Source organism: Pezoporus wallicus, unplaced genomic scaffold, assembly GCF_028554395.1.
Source record: "Pezoporus wallicus isolate ANWC-B61680 ecotype Strahan unplaced genomic scaffold, APGP_CSIRO_Pwel_v1 contig_8776, whole genome shotgun sequence".
NCBI classification, from domain to species: Eukaryota; Metazoa; Chordata; class Aves; order Psittaciformes; family Psittacidae; genus Pezoporus; species Pezoporus wallicus.
The window spans coordinates 345181-360746 of record NW_026639091.1 but is presented as its reverse complement, the minus strand read 5'-3'; the positions used below and the strand labels follow the sequence as shown (position 1 = coordinate 360746).

The following is a 15566-nucleotide window of genomic DNA, read 5'->3' as shown; positions in this document are numbered from 1 at the left end:
TAATGGTTGGACTCGATGATGCTAGAGGTCTTTTCCAATCTGGTTGATTCTATGATCACAGCCAGGCAGGTAAAAGGATTCCTCTGCACTGGAGGGGGCAGGGAGAAACCTGCACCCACAGGACACCATGCAGCAAGGGCACAGCTCATGGGATCAGGGACAATGAGAAGATTTGGGCTGCAGGTGGGGAACACAACACTGCTCAGGCAGGACAGTGTCTCAGTGACCAGATCCCTATTGGGGGTGAAGAGCTTGGACACCCACAGTGGGATCATAGCCAGCTCCCTGGTGGGACATAGCAGTAGGGGAGAGAAGGAGCATATTTGCCCTCAGACGGCCTCACACAGTTGGTGCCTGGTATCTTGTGTCACAGAAACAGTCAGTGAATTGGAGCGTAACAGCTTCCCTCCGGGAGAACCCTCGAGCTGCTTTGATTGCAGCCATCACTGCATCTCGCATAGCCAGCACGACTGTAAGGCAGCCCCTCTTCTCTGCTGTGCAGGGCTCTTCTCTTCCTTTTCTCCATGGGATAAAAATAATCCTTCTGCGTCAGCTCCATCACTGTGAGCAGCAAGATATTTCATTCACCGGCAATTCCTTCCTTTCCCTCATTTAAACAATTCCCCATTGAGCCCATCAAATTAATTTGAGCAAGGGCCATTTATTTGGCCTGCTTGCTGCTGCAGGTGTCTCCCTTTCTTTTCTTTCAGAGGATGCTGGTAGGTGGCATGAATGTGAGCTGGGGAAAGGCATGGCAAAGACTGGGAGCAGGCAATGGTTTTGATCAGGGCATGCAAAGGTACATAGAAATTTGTAGCTTGATGCATCCAATATCAGGAAACACACAAGCAAAGCCTGCAAATGAAGAGCTTTTTACAGCAATGCAATAGGGATGTGTTTTACAGTGGCACAGACACAATCATCTCCCAGGCAGGGAGCTGCCCTCTGTGTCTCCTTCAGCAGCCTCAGCTCTTTCCAACCCAGGCCGACTGTTTGGGGAAGGCTGTGTCAGGCTCTGGCAGGGGCTCAGGAGGAGTTACAGGGATATGCCAAATCTCAAGCTGTTCCTCTGGCTCTCGTAGCCTCATCTCTCTCTACTTCACGTCATGACAAACTTCCTTCCTTTGTCACTGCAGTAAATACCACTGTGTTCTGCAGGGAGAGACTGCCCCAGGGTGCCCAGACAATGCCCAGGGACAAGGTATGTAATATCACAACCAAGGGCAATAAAAGCTCACTTTCTCTGAGCTATGGGCCATTGCCAGGTCCAGTAAGGCAACACAAAAACCATGACTAGGATGGGTCTCGCAAATGAAGTCCAGTGTCCCATTTGCCATACCTGCTGAATTGAGGATTCAAGTGTCCAGGACACTGCACAGCCATGATATGGAGAGAATTGGTTACACTTTTCCACCTAAATTGTATGACCAGCACAAATGGAAGCCGAACCAACACTTATGGAGGTGCAGAGCCAAGACAGACCTGCTCACCTGCATCCCAGGGTTTTGTGTGCTTTTCTGGACAGGACACCTGCAGAATGCCTGCTTGTCCCAGCTCATGCCATGATCCTGCTCCTTGTCCTTTTCCTCATACTGCTGCCACCTCTTCCCTCTGTCCCACACAGGGACCTGCTCTCTTATCCTTCCCTTCTCACTCCGTCTGCCAGCACAGACAGCTGAGGGGCAGCACAGGGCCAAGACAGGGTTGTTGGGCTGAGGCTGTAACAGTGCACACATCACTGCTGTGTCTTCCTGTTGTCAGCAAGCATCTTTTGGTGTCACATTCCTAATTTTCACCAGTTTTCCAGTGACATGGCTGCCCCAGCTTGAAACTTCAGGGTTGGTAGCCTGTGACATCCAACTGTCTTTCTGTGACACTGGGCCCTGGTGAGACACAGTTGTCCATCAGGACTCCAATATTGTCTCCTCTTTTAATTGTACTGGATGTGTCCCAACAGCACTCAGCAGGAGGGATGCATCGAGAAGAGAGGCTGTTGGAAAGCAGATACACAGCATCTACAGACACCTCTCACAGCTCCCAGGGAGATGCGTGTCCTCATCCCACTTCCACATGGAGAAGAACTGCATTTCATCCAAAGAGATGCAGAGGCCAGGTCCAGGACCAGTGCTGGGTGTCCCAGGCCCCAGCCACTGCTTTACTCCACATCATCATGATGAGCCATCACCTTGCCCTTCAAATGTGCCTTATGGGCTGAGTTAACAAGCTTTACTCCTCACACCCCTGCGGCAGAGCCAGTGCTCAGGAATAGCTGCACTCATAAGAGCTCCTTGGGGCTCTGTCCAAAGATCAGCTCACCCTCAGATGACCTGGAAGATATGCATCCAAGTTGCCTCCATCCACAGAGAGTCATGATCAGTTATGGCAGGGGGCTGAGCACAGGATAGCCTCTGGAGGAGAGGCTGCAGGCTGATAGACCTGCTCTCACACCCAGACACTGCAGGGAGAATGAGTCTCCCAAAAAGTCTCCCTTGCTGGCTCTGCCAAAGGCATGCTTTGGAAACAGCCTGTTCCCCCGGGGGTCCCATTGCCTTTGTACCAGGGCTGTTATTCAGGGAAAGAACTGGATCCCTCAGTTTCCTGGAGGGGGTTGAAGTCATGCGCATGGAAATAAATTCGCAGAGGCCAGCTAAAGAAAGAAACAAGGAGGAAAGGCGAGCCAAGCTGCCCGCGAGCCTGGGCAGCGCCTCTCTTGCCATAACGTTACCCTGTGCCCATATCTCTGCTGCCACGGCTTTTTGCCAAGGCACTGAGGAAAAGAGAGTCTCTGTCCCAAAGAGGAGCTGTTCAAACTGAACAGGCATATCCAGGCAATTGCAGATCTAACCAAAATTCAAGTCCTTTGAAGCCATGAAGGAGGGCTCCTTATCATGCAGTGAAGGGCTCACTGGGCTGCAGAGGAGCAAAGCCCAATCTGCTGGAGCTTGGGGAGCTCTAGGATGGCGCACAGCAAGGCACAACCGGTTCATAGGGAAGAAGATGCAATGCCTGCAGATAAAATAGTTCGTGTAGGAACACAACTGTACCATCGTGGGGAAATATAAGGGAAAGAGTAAAATAAGACCTCACCAAAATAAGGCCAAATTCAGATTACAGTTACTCTTAAAAATACAGAGGACAGCAAATCCAATGGACACACATCAGATTTATGTCTAGAGAGGGGCATTCAGCTCAGTGATTTGTCTAATGCTAGTGCTAGAAAAACTAGCACTTTTACTCCAAATCCCTAGAATTGCACATGAGGTGGTCTTGCATCACTTCTAAACACAGTCAACACTTTTTATTACACAGATCTTCAAAGAGGAAATTAGGAAGTCAAGGACAGTTCTTCTGACTCTGACAGTACCACCCTGACACCACGCAGCACCTCACAGGATGAGACTTGCACTTTAGAAATAATTTATAAGTACTACTGAATTTTCTTAAAATGGGACCTTTTCATGCTCCAAATGCCAACGTTTCCATTAAATGTACTAAACACACTTTATCCTGACCACAGGGAATTGACTTCAGCTTAAAATAACTTGTAAATACACTGATGTTTCTTCACCAACTGCCAAACAGAGTAGTCATAGGAAGTGATATTACACACCAGAGGTAAGGCTGAAGACATGCAGCCAGGAACAGTGAAAAGGAATAAAAACCCAGCTCTCTGACCTTGGGGTTCAGCAATCCTGCAGTTATACAGAGCTCTCCCTTCACATTGTCTGAAATAACTCAAAAGTTATTTCTCAAAAAATGAAGAAAACTGATTTAATAAGAGAAGATTCAAGTCCTTCAGATCTACTGCTGGTTGGTTTGGGTTAGCTCTTCAAACACTGCCAGTATCTAAGGTTGTCACATCTGTGTCTGGGATTCAGGACTCATTGTACGTGTGATGTGATGCTCTTAGACATCAAGATTTATGCCACAAAGCCACTCTCCTTTGCACAATCGGTATATCCAGGCTCTCTAGATAAATACCCAAAGGCTTCAGTTCTGCCCAAGAAGGACATGAACCATCTCCTTCCTCAAGAAACAGGTTATCAGATCCAAACAGTTCCCTCATTTTATCTCAGGCTATGCTAGACTGGGAGATACCCTGATGTGGGTCAATGGAGGAAAAAGGGATCCCAGGGGGCTGTGAAGGTCTTCCCACTAATGGGTTTCCCAGCACAGTGACAGGACAGGAAAGCGTGGCAGGGCAGGAAAGCATGGCAGGGAGGGAGCAGGCAGAAGGGGTAGTAAAGCCTGTTTTTGCCAGTGCACATCAGTATTCTCTTCAGTAGATGTTGATTTAGAGTTATGAGTCACAGATCTGCATAGCAAAATGGCCATAGGTCACAAGTAATGCTGCTCACACCCTGGCAAGCTGTACACAAGCCTCTTGCTGGCTTCAGCGTGTGGTAAGGCCAGCATGTGCCAACAGCAGGGACTGATGGAGCAATCATCTCCAGCCCTTCCTGGTCCAAGGCAGGCTCAGGCAACCTTTCCCTATAGATGTGTCTCTTACTCTTGTTGAAGGCCCCTAGCACTGGGCTTCCTTCCTGTATCAAGGAGTCAAAGCTAGTGCATATGTCTTTACAAGGCCTACACAAGCAACACAGAAAGCTGTGAATGGGCAGAAAAAGGGTTTCACGAGTCCCTGGATCAATGCCACAGGTGCTCAGCTTTTCCCTTAACAGCACAGAAAGCAGCTATCTGCAACCAGCCTAAATAACAGGGGAGGGACTGACAGGAAATCAAAAAGCATTTGCAAATCTCAAGAGGAAGCAAAGCCATGAAGCTGCAGGTCAGCATTTATGAGACCCAAGCTTACTTGTGTGTGCCTCCTTATCAGGGGGTCAAGACGCATCTGGAGGAGGCAGTCCTGATGTAAGCAAGGCACAGCAGTACTTGATGCCAAATTCCTCTAGTACTGCTTGTGCCTTGTGCTTTTGGGTCACTGTGCAATTAGCCAGCCCTGAAAGAGACACATGAACATTCGCCACTGCTCCAACAGCACACAAGTGACTGTGGGAATCTCAACAAGAGAGGAGCATTTGCATGAAAGCAGAAAGACAGAGAATTATGGCACTAGAAGAGCACGACTCAAGCCATTTGAAGAGGAGAGGTGAGTGCTTTTTGCTCAGAGATGGGCAGCTGCTCTCAGAATTTCTCTCAGAATAATGTCATGTAAGAGCTGTTATGATAGAAAATTTGGGGATAAAATGTACTTCCCTCAGTGCTAGACCACTCACCAGTCCAGGGCTGATGTGACTTGAGAATATCTAATGCACAGCTTCATTCTGTAAATACAATCACATTTGCAGTTGGGTATGTCTGGATGTCTCCTCCTGGGACCGAAGGAGAGAGTTCATATTCAACCTCCTGTGCTGGTTGGTTCATTCCTCACAGCCACTGAAACACCTCCACAGCTACAGGAAAATACTAAGAACAGAAACAGATTGTTCTGGTCCTGAAATCTTTCAAGTTTCTCCCTGTCACAGCAACACAAAGCTACAAAGCACTGAGGTTCAGGATCAAGCACCTCACTGTCCATTTACAACATCCTAGCTCTGGACCTCAGATGCATCCCACTGAGGCTGGAGATAAGGCAAAAACAGGGCCACTTACTGAGAAAGCATTGTGTGCTGTGGGTGCTGCTGGAGAGTATGAGGTGGAAGCAAGAAGATTGCAAAGGAGGCAGTGCTGGTGAGGGGGATAGGCTGAATAAGAGATTTCAGCCACTCTCCTACAGTCCCCCTAAAATGCTGAGGAAAATTCAAATGAAAAAAGAGGCTTATAAAAGGCAGAAGCAAGGACAGGCAGCCTGGGAAGAGTACAGGGATGTTGTCCGGGAAGCTAGGGACCAGGTTAGGAAAGCTAAGGCCCAGTTAGAATTAAACTTGGCTACGGATGTTAAGAATAAAAGGAAGGGATTCTACAGGTACGTAGTGAATAAAAGACAGACTAGGGACAATGTAGGCCCCCTCCTGAAGCTCTCAGGAGAACTGGCTACACAGGATTTGGAGAAGGCTGAAGTTCTGAATGACTTCTTTACCTTGGTCTTCACTGGCAAAGGCTCTGACTGCACCACCCAAGTCCTGGAAGGCAGACACAGGGACTGTGAGAATGAAGACTCTAGGCCCACTGTAGGAGAGGATCTGGTTCAAGACCATCTTAAAAACCTGAACGTGCACAAGTCCATGGGACCTGATGAGATCCATCCGTGGGTCCTGAAAGCGCTGGCAAATGAAGTTGCGAAGCTGCTGGCCATCATACTTGAAAAACCATGGCAGTCAGGTGAAGTTCCCGATGACTGGAAAAAGGGAAATATAACCCCCATTTTTGAGAAGGGGAAAATGGATGACCCAGGGAACTACAGACCAGTCAGTCTCACCTCTGTGCCTGGCAAAATCCTGGAGCAGATTCTCCTGGAAGGCATGCTAAGGCACATGAAAAACAACAAGGTGCTTGGTGACAGCCAGCATGGCTTCACTAAGGGGAAATCCTGCCTGACCAATTTGGTGGCCTTCTATGATGGGGCTACAGAACTGATGGACAGGGGTAGAGCAGTTGATGTCATCTACCTGGACTTGTGTAAAGCGTTCGACACTGTCCCACACGACATCCTTGCCTCTAAATTGGAGAGACATCAATTTGATGGATGGACCACTCGGTGGATAAAGAACTGCCTGGATGGCCGCACACAAGAGTTGTGGTCAATGGCTCAATGTCCGGCTGGAGACCAGTAACGAGTGGTGTCCCTCAGGGATCGGTGTTGGGACCGGTCCTGTTCAACATCTTCATCGCTGACATGGACAGTGGGATTGAGTGCGCCCTCAGCAAGTTTGCTGATGACACCAAGCTGTGTGGTCCGGTTGATACCCTGGAGGGAAGGAATGCCATCCAGAGGGACCTTGACACACTTGTGAGGTGGGCTGATGCCAACCTCATGAAGTTTAACCATGCCAAGTGCAAGGTCCTACACCTGGGTCAGAGCAATCCCAGGCACAGCTACAGGTTGGGCAGAGAAGAGATTCAGAGCAGCCCTGCGGAGAAGGACTTGGGGGTGTTGGTGGATGAGAAAATGAACATGAGCCGGCTTCAGTGTGCGCTTGCAGCCCAGAAAGCCAACTGTATCCTAGGCTGCATCAAAAGGAGCGTGACCAGCAGGTCAAAGGTGATCCTGCCCCTCTACTCTGCTCTCCTGAGACCTCACCTGGAGTATTGTGTGCAGTTCTGGTGTCCTCAACATAAAAAGGACATGGAACTGTTGGAACAAGTCCAAAGGAAGGCTGCAAGGATGATCAGGGGACTGGAGCACCTCCTGTATGAAGACAGGCTGAGGAAGTTGGGGCTGTTCAGCCTGGAGAAGAGAAGCTGCGTGGAGACCTCACAGCAGCCTTCCAGTATCTGAAGGGGGCCTATAGGGATACTGGGGAGGGACTCTTCATTAGGGACTGTAGTGATAGGACAAGGGGTAACGGGTTCAAACTTGAACAGGGGAAGTTTAGATTGGATATAAGGAGGAAATTCTTTCCTGTTAGGGTGGTGAGGCACTGGAATGGGTTCCCCAGGGAGATTGTGAATGCTCCATCCCTGGCAGTGTTCAAGGCCAGGTTGGAAAGAGCCTTGGGTGAGATGGTTTAGTGTGAGGTGTCCCTGCCCATGGCAGGGGGTTGGAACTGGATGACCTTAAGGTCCTTTCCAACCCTAACTATCCTATGATTCTATGATTCTAACTTCACACTCTTCCACCAATATTCCCCAAATTCCCCTCCCTTCTTCACCTCCTGAAAATCCCAACACCCTCCCACTGTCCATCACAGTCCCCCAAATCCTAACTGGTCCCTCCCAGACCCTGCTATCAGTTATGGTCAAAGAGCCAAAGTGCTGCAGACAATAAAACTCAATGCCCCTTCCTTGGCTGGATCTGGCCAAGGGCAAACCCATCAGGGCTGCCAATAGGCAGAGAGGCACAGGGAGTCCAGAGGTGACACTGGCTGATGCGATAAGGCACAGAGGGAGCCCCACATGCATACAGGAAGGCTCAGAACTACCTCATGCCCCTCACTTGTCCCCAAAACACAAGTTGCTCACAGGAACCCTGTGCTGGACTCATAGATGTGTGTCTACAGCTCCTGAGCTGTGCAGAGCCCTGACACTGCATCCTGCAATGGGTGTGCAGCTGTGTTCCTCTTCCCTATCCTCTCATACGAAGCTAGACCCTGTCAGCCTGGATATACTGCCTAGGAAGGAACTCAATTGTCCCCAGGGGACAAGAAAGAGGTGACTCGCAGGTAAAGAAACCAGTAGCAGGGACAGAAACTGAGATAATCATCTTGGATAATCCAAGATAAATATCCAGTAGAAGCATCAGGCCAAGAAGCTGGCTCCCTCCCTGGCTGTCAGCCTGGGTACTGGCCAGGAAATTGCCTTAGCCTCAGCAAATGTACTGTAACCTTTCTCTGACCTGCTTTCTTTCTCTCTCCCACTCAGCTGTGGTCTCCCAGCATTTCTAAAAACTCCTCACACTCTTCTTTACTGCTTACTTTTGGCATTGACAGGGGTTGTGCCAGGCTATTTCAGCAGTTTTTTAACAACAAACCAAAGCCCACGAGCAGCTACATTCTTCTGACTGTGATGACAAAATGCTTTAATTTCTTCCAACCCCCGAACAAAACCCAGAAGACTTACTAATTAAACATCTCTGCCCCAAACTGATTCTTCTTACAGCAATGCTTCCCTCTGGTGAACTCAACCACAAGGTCGTTATAAATTAGGAACAATACTTTATTAGTTAAACAATTCCTGCCTGACAACAACTGCAATTTTAAAGGAGCACTTGGAGTCCAAAAGTGGCTTGGACAACAGCAGAGAGCCACTTGTTCATACCCCTGCATCTTAAAATACTGCAAGCATTTCTGTCCCAGCTCGGAGCAGAAGGACTCAACCCAGTTTCACCTTTCACCAGGTTTCCTTGCACAGGACAATAGCTGTTGCCATGAGTTTTCTGCTCAAGCAGGGCTTGCTGCTCAGGGAGGTGGGTGCTTAGCAGTTGGGTAGTCTGTTCCAAGAGGACTCACACAATACAGAGACAACAGCAACAGGCATGGAAAACCTCCATCAGGATCATACCTCATGGAAATGAATATAACTCACTGCCTTGGGGCGAAGGGATGTCTCTGTCCGCAGAGACTTCAGCCCATGGGGCTAGGGAGGTCTCCAGGACCCAAATCGCCAGGGCAAAGACACAACGACTCCCACTGTGCTTGGCACAAGCAGAGGGACCTCTATACCCTCTGTGTGAGGTGTCCCTGCCCATGGTAGGGGGTTGGAACTGGATGATCTTAAGGTCCTTTCCAACCCAAACCATTCTATGATTCTGTGTGCCCTTGACACAAGGGCCTGATAGATGGTAGAGACCCTGTGCCCAGATACCCTCAGTAACAAATTCACTTTTCCTATGTGCCACTAAGTGATTTAGAGGCCAAAACTCATAGGGAGTTTTAGGCATTTTTGAAGCTTTTACTGTATGTCTTTATGAAAGTCTATTCTGAAAACACCACATGAGTGCTTTTGAGAAGTTCTGCCCCTTGGCATATTTGTTCTACCAAGTGTTCATAAACGCGGCTGTGCTAACACTGCTGACAGCAAAACTTGGGCATTAAATAACACTTCTTAAAGATCCCAGAGTGTTTTACAAACATGAATTAATTAAGCTGCAGATCAACCCTCCTAATTATTTATAGAGCTCTTGAACCTCAGCTCCTCACTCAAGGACCTGAATAGAGGAATGAACCAAGGTCTGCTGCAGAGTCCTTACCCTCTCTATTTCAACTTTTCCATCACAAACCAGAATAAACTCAAAAAGGCTGAAATCCTATTGGGATGAAGTTAGCTCAGTCTCTTGTGGTGGGCCTCATCTTGGAAGCCCAGCAACAGCTAAGGAATCCACAGAACATGGAGCAGACAGAACCACGTCTATTTTAAGGGAAAGAAGGGGGTTTGGAATAACATGTGGCTATTAATAGCTCTCTTAAAAATGGGTGGTTAGTGTGCTGGTCGTACCTGCCAAAAGGAGCTACCCCAGTGGTGTGGGGAAGCTGGTGGAGAAGCTTCACAGGTAAGCTCCTATGTGAAACAGAGGGGTAGTGGGACCTGGATGAGCCCCTGGCTGCCCTGTCCTATTGGCACCCTGAGTTCTGTCAGACCTCTACAAAAGGCATCTCCCCACCTCCAAAGGAGTTGATGGGAATGACCAGGCAGGTGAGCTTGCAGGTGCTGGGGTTGGTACGAAGGCCCCAGCCTCCAGAGGCACTGACCATGATGTGTCCTCCTGGGTGCTGGGCAGGTACTCCCACAGAGCTCTGTGGGGATCAAGTGCTGGAAAGAACAGACTGAGGCACCTGGGTACAAACCCAGGCACAGACAGGTTTCTCTACCTACAAAGCGATGGCTGGGATGCCAGGACTCCCCTGCACAGTTCTGGACCCACTTACAAAAATCTATGGATATTCTGAAACTGTTAACTTGGCTCTGGAGACTTGCAGAGAACATGGAGAACAGCTTATAGCTGAAGGGAGCCTATAAGAATGCTGGGGAGGGACTCTTCATTAGGGACTAGTGGTAGGACAAGGGGTTAACTGGTTAAAACTTAAAACAGGGGAAGTTTAGATTGGACATGAGGAGGAAGTTCTTTACTGTAAGGGTGGTGAGGCACTGGAATGGGTTGCCCAGGGAAGCTGTGAATGCTCCATCCCTGGCAGCGTTCAAGGCCAGATTGGACAGAGTCTTTGGTGACATGGTTTAGTGTGAGGTGTCCCTGCCCATGGCAGGGGGGTTGGAACTTGATGATGTTAAGGTCCTTTCCAACCCAAATCATTCTATGATTCTAAGTGAAGTCATTTTACAGAGGAAAGCTGTCTGCACAGGGTAAGGGTTTAAAGAGCATGCTGTCTTGATCTTCAGAGGAGCTAGGATCAGTATTCTGGAAGAACATCTGACAGTAAGACAATACTCTTGCAAATACAGCTGGAGACTTAGGCTAACTATGGACAAAGGCTGCTGCTGGCATAGGAAGCAGGTGGACAGGATGAGGCAGTCGATGGCACTGCCTGTTCTGCCAGGACTTGGTCTCCCTCTGTTACAGCACCCTGCTGCAGCAGCTAAACCTTCACACCATAGAGTCCTGGACACCACTGTTTGGTGCAGCAGATGCTACATCAGCTACAAAAGATGGGCTCAGAGATCCAGGCTTGCTTGTTCACTTGTGGCACAGAAAGGCTGCTGGGCTGGCTGGGTCAGATCTGCCACTTTGCCACTGCACTGCCTGTTACCTGTTTTGAGTTCTCATCTCTTTCAGAGAAGTGCTGGCTACAGTCAGGGCACCTGTACACAACACCAGCCATGCCTTAACATCCCTCCTTCTCCACATGTGCAGGAAACATTTAGCTCAGTGTCCCTTCAAACCTAACCAAGCAAAGAGAAGACAGATAGCTTAATAACATCAGAGCAGCAAGTCCATTTCCATCCCATCTATATGTTGCCTAGGACATGGTACCTATTGGTTTAAAGTCAGCAATAAGTGATTGAGCCATTACCAAACTCAGTTTAAACTGCTTTATCAACTGGATGCAACTAGCCTCTGAAGAAAGTTGGCAAAGGGAGATGACAACATTGGTACCTGCACAGAGGGTTGCTGCTGGCCACAAGGAGTGGAAGGAGACATTCAAATTCATTCTGACCCAGAATGCAGTATTGCTGGGTGCTGCACAGCCTGCAGCTGGGGCATGGATGAGAGCAGCCACATTCATGTGTGTGTGACCCATCTCCACTGCTGAACCCTTGTGCAGCCAAGGTCTACGGCAGATATGGTGCTTGTCCATGCTCAGGAAGGACTCATAAAGCAACCAGGAAATGTGTCCTGAGCCAAGCTAATGACAGCCCTGAGAGCTCAGACAGTCTTAGGCTGTGGTTTTGAAGGAAACAGAACAGCGTGAAGCATATGAGACATCCTCCTCCAAAGCTCTCGTGCCCAGCCCCAAATAGACAGCCACACTTCTGTGTTTTCTGTGCCTTTCAGCATAGGGAAGATTTAAAGTTCTAGTGGTTTCCAGCTTAAGAAATGTCTTAAAAATCACACAGAAGACTCTGGAGTGACACTAAGTTGATTAGTTCCTGGCCAAAGACCTTGCCTAACGTAGTGGGTTAGTAGAGTATTAAAACCTTTGGGGGTATATAAAGAAAAGATGATAATTTTGAGAGACTGCTTTCTTGGATCAGTGCTAAAAAAGCCTGAAACTGAAATAGCTCCACTAAACAAGAGGATATGAGAATTACATGGGCTCAGAGAGGACAGTGCATTTACAGCCATTTAGCTCATAGCTGGATGAAGCCCAGAAAGAAAGTCTAGTAAAGGATCCATGTGGGAGAGGTCATCATCCTTCACAACTGGCCTACATGGCTGGGTTGGAAAAGGGGCTTCACCAGCTCATAGAGGCACATGCTGTCATTTGAGACAAGGATCCCAAGTCTCCTCACAAATCAAACATAGTACTTGCTCTTTTACAGGAGAGATGACATGGTGGTCAGGGGAAAGGCTCTCGTCACTGAGGAGGGCAAGAAGACAGGTAGCATGGGCTCTGTGGGAAGACTTGGAAAGGAGCTGGGACCTCCTTTACCTGGTTTCAATGAGTTTTGCAAATAAAACTGGAAGATCAGAAAAGATGTGAGCTTTGGGAAAAAAAAGAACCTCTGCAGAGCTTCTGGGCTTGTGTGGACCATGGTGAGAAAGAGCCCACAGACAGCAAACCCCTTCCCACCAGTCTCCACTCCTGTCCAGGAGCAAACTGAGCCTTACTCATACAGAGGCAAGGATGCAGCTTCCCAGACATCGTACCCAAAAGGCTTGAGGTAATATTAAGACCTTGCTAGACAGGGCAACTTTGCCAATATCATTGCAAAGAAGGAGAGGGGACAGTGATAAAGCATGAAGAGACCTGCTGTGGTTTGTACCTTCATTAGGGGAGTGCAAGTCATTCTTACCTTGGGCATCTTGCGCAGATTGGGAGACAGCTTCAAGCAGATAACGTGGCCTCGTTGATCTCCAATGATGATAACAGGGTAGACAGGGTTAAACTGGACATGGGTTATTTTATTCTTCTTCTTGGTCACCACTAGCTGTGTGCAGAGAGCTTCATACTTATTAATGCTCAGATCAAACACATGGGCCTGGGGAAAAAAAAGGCAAAGAACCCAAAAGGGATTAACCTGGCAGGAACAACCTCTGTTGAAATAAGTGAGAAAAGGTCCCACGGAAAGGCAGCCTTAGCACACAATTACTATCTGCAGTCACGACCTTCATCTTCTTTTAAGTAACCAGTGTGCAGAAGCTGCCTGATGCTTTTCAGGGCCTGTCCCCCTCCTGCAGGGACTCATGGAGTTCCCTGCTGTGGATGCAAGCTTTTACCAAGACTCTTGGTAAGGCTCCAGTTGATCTGGACTGGAGAAGGCTTAGAGCCAGCACTGCTAACCCCACAGGTCTTACTCTCTCTTCTCAGTGCTGCAAGTAATGAGACAACCAGGTGTTAATTCAGGGTCTAACAGAGATTGATGCACAAAGCAGGGACTGCTGTCAGAAATACTTACTACCCCTTATAGTAGAGCCTTCCAAAATGTCCAGCTTAATAATAACATTAAAGACTCAAAACAGTAATTAAGAGGGAAGTGAAGGGAACATGGACAGTATGATTAAGGGTGTACCTTGGTGTAAAGCCAGGGAAACACAGGCAAAGCATGGGACGGCTTGGTGCTGGCAACCCACTCTAGTCTAGCTGCTTTGGATGCTACGCACACAGGTCCTTCTCCCACAGCATCAAGAGAAGTGCCAGGTGAAAACTGGCCAAACAGAAAACGTGAGGATGAAGGGAAACACTCAGGTGGGTTTCCCACTGGCACAGACCTCAGACCTACAGCAGTGATACATCAGTGACACAGACCTGCCCCATCACCAACTGCACGGTAATGCATGTTTCATTGTGAACCCAGAGCAAACAGTAGTAGTTACTCAAGAAAATGCGTTCATGTAGTGTTATCTCCCAACAACTGCAATTAGTTCCCATCATTGATACAGCCTGTAAAGGCTAATAAAACATGACATCTCTCTCTTTCCTGGTGCTGAAGTGAGCAGCCTCCAGTATGCTGGACTCCCACCTTGAATCCACTGTGGAGACTTCCAGCTTTATGTTTCTTTTCCCTTTCCTCTCTTCAGAAGAACTAAGGAAGGGATTATTTCATGCTAACAAGTAAGTGGGAATATGGGGAAAATAAGGACTGAAGTACTTGTATACCTCCTGCCAGCTGTGTCTTGTTTACTAGCACTTAGGAATCAGATGAGACATTTCAACATTGTGCCATGTTCACAATTTAAATCTAGGAATTATGTGAAATCGTGTTACACTATAAAAGCTTATTCCAGAGAATATGGGAGGTTTTGTATCAAATCAGTACATGTACTCTCCCAGCACAGACCAATGAGTTGGTGAATTTTATCTGAATTCATGTACAGCAATGGGCTGTGTGATGTGCAAACACCTGTCCCAAGCAGTCTCATGAGCTGCTGTGTCTTCATAGGACTCAACATCTAGCAATTTGTGGTGCTGCTGGTCTGGGCAGAAGAATCATGAAAAGCTTTTATAGATGCAGAAAACAAGATGAGGAAGACTCTCTCCAGACTGAAGTAAAATAAGGCATTTGTAGATAAGGAAAAGCTTGAAAAGTGGAGAGGGTTCTCAGACATATTATGAAGAAAGCCATGGCAATATAATTCAAGAAGGGAATCCAAAGCATCAGCCACAGATGAGGATCTGCAGTTTGAAGAGTTCTGCCCCAGTCAACAGAAGCATAGGTGGAAAAAAAAGCTTTCAATTTTATCTTCTCAATATATCACATGCCAGCATTAAATTCTGAATCTAGACCTGACACCTGAGGTCCCACAGTTCAGGCAAGATAATCCCATCTAGGCATAAATAAAGGTAGCTGTCCTGGCTTGTACTTTACACCTCCTGTCATACCATCTCTGAGAAGGACAAGCTGTCTTTCAAGCATATCAGCCCTCTATGACCCACACTCACTGAAGATTTAATTGCTTGCCTTCAGAGAATACATTTTTATTTATTTAAGGGCAGGATTAACAACCATCCTCCGCGCAATGGCACAAGCTCAATGCTTAGTAACCTAAGAGCCTGTGAAGTGCCCACCACTTGAGTAGGCATCAATTGATGTAGGAGGAAAATACCCAGCTTGGAATAAGTGGTCAGGTTTCTTTTCAGCAGTCACTGAAGTCTATCTCTAAGGCTGTCAATGTATCACACCAGCACACCCTACCCAGCACTGCAGTGCATGTCTGAAAGCCAAAGGCTCTTTTACTAATGCAAATTACTTTGGGTGAGGCTGCCTTTCAAATATGTCACTGACAGCCCAGACAAGCACAATGCCTGGGACAAGAACCCGAAACCATCAGCACTGTGGAGAAGGTCAAAAGCAAACAAGTTTATGAATGTTCCTACTATAAAGCTCCTCTT

At 47.9% G+C, this 15566-nt stretch overlaps 1 protein-coding gene across 4 annotated transcripts in view; it reads right to left on the bottom strand.

Moving 5' to 3' along the window:
* Positions 1–15566, bottom strand: part of DNAI1 (dynein axonemal intermediate chain 1) — a 153886-nt gene that overhangs the window by 18538 nt on the left and 119782 nt on the right. For 3 of the 4 annotated variants that reach the window (XM_057413657.1, XM_057413660.1, XM_057413658.1), the window contains one exon: positions 13030–13215. The exons of the other annotated variant lie outside the window; for it this stretch is intronic. In XM_057413657.1, the coding sequence (XP_057269640.1) occupies positions 13030–13215 (186 nt within the window). The remainder of the gene's footprint in view (positions 1–13029; positions 13216–15566) is intronic. 4 annotated transcript variants of the gene reach the window in all.